This window comes from Octopus bimaculoides, chromosome 21 (assembly GCF_001194135.2).
Source record: "Octopus bimaculoides isolate UCB-OBI-ISO-001 chromosome 21, ASM119413v2, whole genome shotgun sequence".
In the NCBI taxonomy this organism is placed as follows: Eukaryota; Metazoa; Mollusca; class Cephalopoda; order Octopoda; family Octopodidae; genus Octopus; species Octopus bimaculoides.
This window is the reverse complement of record NC_069001.1, coordinates 5517315-5524297: the sequence shown is the minus strand read 5'-3', so window position 1 is coordinate 5524297 and position 6983 is coordinate 5517315. Positions and strand designations below refer to the sequence as shown.

At 34.3% G+C, this 6983-nt stretch overlaps 1 protein-coding gene across 1 annotated transcript in view; it reads left to right on the top strand.

The window, feature by feature from the left end:
- Nucleotides 1–6983, top strand: part of LOC106871942 (rhomboid-related protein 3) — a 297954-nt gene that overhangs the window by 276611 nt on the left and 14360 nt on the right. Inside the window, exon 6 of the mRNA XM_052975292.1 lies at nt 4393–4535. Coding sequence (XP_052831252.1) covers nt 4393–4535 — 143 coding nt within the window. The remainder of the gene's footprint in view (nt 1–4392; nt 4536–6983) is intronic.

The following is a 6983-nucleotide window of genomic DNA, read 5'->3' as shown; positions in this document are numbered from 1 at the left end:
ATATATATATATATATATATATATATATACACAATGGCTTTTTTCAGTTTCCCCTCTATCAAGTCCATTTACAATGATTTAGTCGGCCTAAGGCTATAGCAGAAGACACACACAAGTGGTTGGGAAGCAAACTTCTTACCATACACCCATGCTTGCTTTCGAAAAATATTTAACCAATGGAGAGAGTATTTTTGATCCCTTCTTAACACCTGAATTCATTCATGTGACCCCCTTATCAAGACTCATGTCTTGCAACTTCAAAACGGTACATCGTAGGAGAGGAACTATTTTCATATTCAGACTCCCCGTATTTCAAAGCATATAACATAGGTTTTTGCAGTTATTTTCGTATGTTTGTCATTCAATTTGGTAATCAGGTCATTCAGAGTCGCAAAAAGAAATTAGTGCCACGAAGTTCTTCATTCAAATTTGTTTTTCAATCATTCAATTTCACATTTCGGTCAAAGAATTTAGCATTTACATCATTCAGATTAAAATGCCCATTGAGAGCATTCAAATCAGTCGGAATACGAGGAAGTGTCTTTTTGAACATTCAAATTCATTTCAGAGCAATCTATTTAACACTTTGAGCAATCAAATTAGCACGATAACTGTTTTGGTTTTATCTCATGATCATTGTTATCATAATCATAATCATGTTTTCATCCATTGTTTATGCTTTAAGCACTTCATCGTGCCCAAGTCTTTTCTATGTATTCTTTTATTTTTGCATAAGTATGTCTATTTATTGGTAAATATTTCATGAAATCGCACTCCAGCCTTTCCAATCTTTTTAAAGAAGCTCACAATTACAACAAATGCTAATTTTCTTTAATTTTTGAATACATTATGTTGCAATATCGGTTCATTCTTTGCATAATATGTCTTGTTGGGAAAAGTATATATTTCTTACGTTCTGAGTTCAAATTCCACTATATTCTGCCTTTAATCCTTTTGGGACTTGCTGGCATTGTGCCAAAATTTGAAACCAATATTTTTAGGAATCTAATAAAAAAAAATTGTTAAAATATTTTGAGTATTGTAGACATATAATCAATCAATTGCACATAAACTTTAATAACAAATCTTATATGGACCCTCAAGGGTTGTATGGGCCCCAGCTGAATACCACTGATTTAAAACAAGAAGTTTGCATTATAGAATCTTATGTCAGCTGGTATCGAAAAAGAATGAATCAGATCTGATAAAAAAAAATAACGGGAGTGTTGACTAATGAAAAGGGACTGTCAAATGTTTAATGTTGTGGTGATTTATAAATAGAAGTATTGACAGGTAACAAATAAAATACTGTAGCTATTTGTTTGATGTTTATCTCTTTAATTCAGTAATGGTGTGGTTTGTCATAACTTAAGAAGAACTTTGTTTTAGTGGTGTCACTTATTGAATATCTCAGGTCTTATATTCGGGTAACTCATAATCAATAAGTCCATGAATTATCTAAATATATTTAAACATTGCCTTTCATTGGTTATTTGCTATGATTAGTAATATTTTATCAATATATATAATCTCACAAATTCTTTGTCTGTCCTTCACTTATTCTTTTCGTCTCTTTTCTCCTCTCTTCTCATTGGCAAATCATCTTTCATATGCTTCTTTTATTTTGTTTTTTTTAGAATTCTATACTCTCTTTAAGGTAACAAGTTGACTGAACTGTTAGCATGCTGGGCAAAAGAGCGACTTTCATCTGTCTACATGTTATGAGTTCAAATTCCACCATGGTTCATGTTGTATTTCATCCTTTCAGGGTCAATAGAATAAGAACTAGTTGAGTATTGGGGTCAATGTAATTGACTTATCTCCATCCCTGAAATTGCTGGCCTTGTGCCAAAATTCAATATTATCAAGTTAAGTTCCATAGACCCTTTTACTTTGGTGGACCCCCTTATACATTTGATGTGAACAGGCTCTTAACCACTACACCATATGCCCGTGAGCGTATGGGCATAGTGGTTAAGAGCATGGATTACTAACCCCAAGATTCCGAGTTCGATTCCAGGCAGTGACCTGAATAATAATAATAATAATGATAATAATCATCATTATTATTATTATTATTATCATTATTATTATTATTATTATTTCAAATTTTGGCACAAGGCCAGCAATTTTGGGGCCGATGGATAATTGATTGCATCAGTTTCAGTACTTGACTGGTACTTATTTCATCGACCCCGAAATGATGAAAGGCAGTTAACCTCAACAGAATTTGAACTCAGAATGTGAAGACAGACAAAATGCGACTAAGCATTTCACCTGGCATGCTAACAATTCTGCCAGCTCACAGCCTTAATGATAATAATAATAATAATGATAATAATAATAATAATAATAATAATAATAATAATGATAATAATATATCTTTTTAGTTAGCTTATAGTAGAATGTTATAAACCTGCTCTTCAATGTTTCAATCCTTCTGATATTCTCAAAGAGTTATACACAAACACATGCCTACATCTGTGTGTGTGTGTGAGAGAGAGAGAGAGAGAGAGAGAGAGAGAGAGAGAAAGAAAGAAAAGAGCGGAAGAGAAAGAACAAGTGAATGTGTATTCGCATGAGTAATAATGTTTCTTTAACACATTATTTATTGAAAACACAACTATGCTCCAATTTTAGGCTTTTGAATTTTTTTATTTGTTTGCTTTGTATTAAAGGTCCTTCCCCCTACCATCACCACCACTACCACCATCCTGTTTACTTTGTCCTTTATGCTTTATTCAGAACAATATATTCGTAACATATCCACTAAAACCACTCCAAATATGCCTCTACATGAACACAGAGATATTGAATATCCACAACGGATATAAAACAGCAGTTATGAAAATCCTTCTCTCAGCAGAGCCTTCAGATACTTCTTCATAAAAATCAGCGCTACAAAAATAAATCAGTAGGATAAAACAAATGCTAATAGTCAATAAAGAGTATGCAGAAATAATTTAGTAAAACAAATTATGCAATAATATAGAAACAAATGTAGTGCAATTAATATAAAAGACACTACACTGAAAAGATAAACAAAAAGATGTAAAACAGACTATACATTAAAGTATTTGTTACAGGAACCAAATGCACCCTGACTAAAGAATGAATGAATATGTTATCTGTTATATCAAAAAAAAAAAATAATAAATAAACAAACAAACAAACACAAGCAAAAAAAGTATTATTCAAACCAGAAGTAAAATATCATTCATCAAACAGAACTGATCCAGTATTACAGTATTATAGCCAGTCATAAAGTGGCATTAATGGATAAGATACATTAGAAAAATAAGGAAATTTTGAAAACTCTCTGTATCAACAACAAACTGCAAGTTTTTGCAAGACACTGAATAAACATCAGATGTCTTAATGTAATTTATATGTAATTCATATGCAAGTATGAATGTTGGGTAATAAACTTCATGACTCTAACTGTTATGTTTGCCATACTAAACCCGCACTTCCTCACCAACTGACTATGATCCTATATTACACAATGCAACATAAAAGCAATTGATAATAAATTTAACATTTTTTTTTTGCATAATCCTTAAAAACAATACATAAAAGACTAAGACACAGGAGTGGCTGTATGGTAAGGTGTTTATTTTCCAGTGATATGTTTTCAGGTTCAGTTTCAGTATGTTTGACTGTTTGACAAGTGTCTTTCACTATAGCCCCAGGTTGGCTAAAACCTTATGAGTGGATTTGGTAGAAGTAAACTGAATGAAGTGTGTCATATACATATATATATGTCACCAAAGGATCAACTGGATTGTGGTGGTACACAAGGTGACCCGTTTGGTCTGTTACTATAAATAAAGTTACAAAGAGGAATTGTAGTGTTCGGCAAGGTGATATGTTGGGTCTATTACTTTATCTAAAGTCACCAAAGGTCTAGATGAATTGTGGTGTTACACTAGGTAACATGTTTGGTCAACTACCCAAACTAAAGTTACCAGAGCTAGTCTAAATTACTCCATAAGGAACATAGAGCAAATTTTCCAGTTTCTTTGGCGTATATATTCCTCCCTGGACAGGACGCCAGTCTGTCATGGAATTACTCATTTTAACCAGTTAAGTGGACTGGAACAATTTGAAATAAAGTGTTTTGTTCAAGAACACAATACATCACCCAGTCCAGGAATTGAAACCACAATCTTACAATCTGAAGTTCAACAGTCCAAGCCTAGACGAATTGTGCTGTTAGACAAGGGGATATGTTTGGTCAACTACACTATCTAAAGTCACCAAGAATCCAAATGAATTGTGGTATAATAAAAGGTGACATGTTAGGTCTACCACTCTAACAAAATTACTTTTGATTCCAAATACCATCAACACCATTATTACTCATCTTTCTATTTCTGTTTCCATTTTTAGGTGGGAAGTTTCATCTACCATTGCATTGATGCTGGTGAGATCCGCCCAAATGGTCCTGTGCCAATGAACAGTCTATTTATATACCGCCCGGACAAAAGATTGGAGTTATGGCGATTTTTCTTCTATATGTTAATACATGCAGGGTAAGTAGCAGTAACCTTGGAAACTACTTTCTCATTTCTATCATGGTTGTTGTGGTGTTGTTTGTGTGATAGTTATGTTATGTACGTATGTATATATGTGAAGGTGCATGACTCAGTGGTTAGGGCATTGGGCTCACAATCACGAGGTAGTAAGTTCAATTCTCAGACCGGGCTGTGTTGTGTTCTTGAGCAAGACACTTTATTTCATGTTGCTCCAGTTCACTCAGCTGTAGAAATGAGTTGCGACATCAATGGTCCCAAGCTTTATCGGCCCCTTTGCCTTCCCCTTCGATAACATCAGTGGTTGTATGCATGGGTAACTGTTGATCTTACATAAACAACCTTGCCTGGGCATGTGCCTCAGAGGGTAACTTTCTAGGTGCAATTCCATGGTCGTTTATGATCAAGGATGGGGGGTCTTTACCCTTTTTATGTATCTTTATATGTATGCATGTGTTTGTCCCTCACCACTACTTGACATCTGGTGAGGGTTTGTTTATATTTATATTCAAAAGGCTTCTTTCAGTTTCTCTCCTCCAAATCCCCTCACAAGACTTTAATTGGTTTGAAGCTATAGTAGAAGACGATTTCCTCGAGTGCCATACAGTGGGACTGAACCTAGAATCATGTGATTATGAAGCAAGCTTGTTATCATGTAGCCAGGCCTGCACTTTAAGTAAATACTACAAGACACTTCACTTGCTGTGCTACTAAATCTGCACTCCACCAGACAATCTGATGTCTCTGGGTTGACCCATAACTACAACAGAAGACAGTTGTTACAAGTGCCACTCAGTGGAGTGGAAACTAGGCCCCTCATAATTTGCAAAACCAACCTCTTAATCAATTGGCACTGCTTGCATTGTTATGGAGTACATAACAATGATGCGGCAGAAACAGTAAAGAAGATGGTAAAATATTATCATGGTATGACTTGATATCCCTTTGTATTCAAGGGTCAAACGGGCCCCGAAGTTCATTCCAGGTCAACTTTGTTGTATTTCTTCTTTTATGTTTTGCCGGGATCTCTAAAGGTAAAGCAACTATATCATTTAGGCATTTAGGCAGCAGCGGGATCATTCGGGTCAAATGCAGACACTCAACAAAATGTCTGGTCTTTTGCCAATGTTGGAAATTCTCTATTATGGTTTTGCTTTATGTTTTTCCTATTTTATGTTCTATGCAGGACTTTTTAAATAACAATATTATGAACCACACACACATATACGAACACATACAAACACAGACACACATACAAACACATGCAGACATAGATGTACACATATGTATCCATCAACCACAGCCTTGCGCAACATTTCAGCTGTGTGACCAAAAGATTTATTGAAGTTCAGTCAACCATCATTCATTATCACATTTATAAATATACACATATCTATCTATCTATCTATCTATCTATCTATCTATCTATCTATCTAGATAGATAGATAGATAGACAGCTAGATAGACAGACAGACAGACAGCTAGATAGACAGACATATAGAAAGGTAGATAGATAGATATACATTTATAAAAGTATCTCTTTTACTCTTTTACTTGTTTCAGTCTTTTGACTGTGGCCATGCTGGAGCACCGCCTTTAGTCGAGCAAATCGACCTCAGGACTTATTCTTTAGAAGCCTAGTACTTATTCTATCGTATGTGTATATATATATATATATATATACTGTGTGCATATAGATATATATATATAGAGAGAGAGAGAAAGAGAGATAGCTACACACACACATTTATAATTGTGTGTGTGTCTTATTATAAACGAACCTTTTAGAAGCACCAAATGTGTTGGTATTTTACAGACAAGAAAGTAAACTCCAAACGAAGTATTGCTGTGAAAACAGCCAAGAAAGAAGACTGAGTTTTTACTCTTAACAGAGAGAAAATAGTTTCTAGTAGGCAACCAAGAGGTACAAAGTCCATCTCTCTGAAGCTGCCTGCTGGCAACTTCCCCTCCCCCCATCTTCTAAGGGTTAATAGCCAGTCTTTCTTGGTTGTTTCCACAGCTATACAGCGTTTGAATTTTACTTTGTTGCCTGTTGGCAGAATCGTGAGTTCAAATGTCACCAGGGTTGACTTTGCTTTTCAACATTTTGGGGTCAATAGAATAAGAAACAGTTAAGCACTGGGGTTGATGTAATCGACCTTACTTGTATCCCAAAATTGTTGGTCTTTTTCGTATCAGTTAAGCCACCATTGGACAGTTTGATGATGGCTTACCTGGGCCATACTTCGAAGTCACTGTCAATGCTATTTTTGTGAAAGAATTATGAATTTGTCTCTAGCAAAGGTATTGAGTAATCCTTCAGTTTAATGTAAATTTGTTTTTATTATAAAAGAACATAACACAACATAAAAACAAAATAAAATATATAGACACACACATATCTATATATATATATATATATATATATATATATATATATATATATAT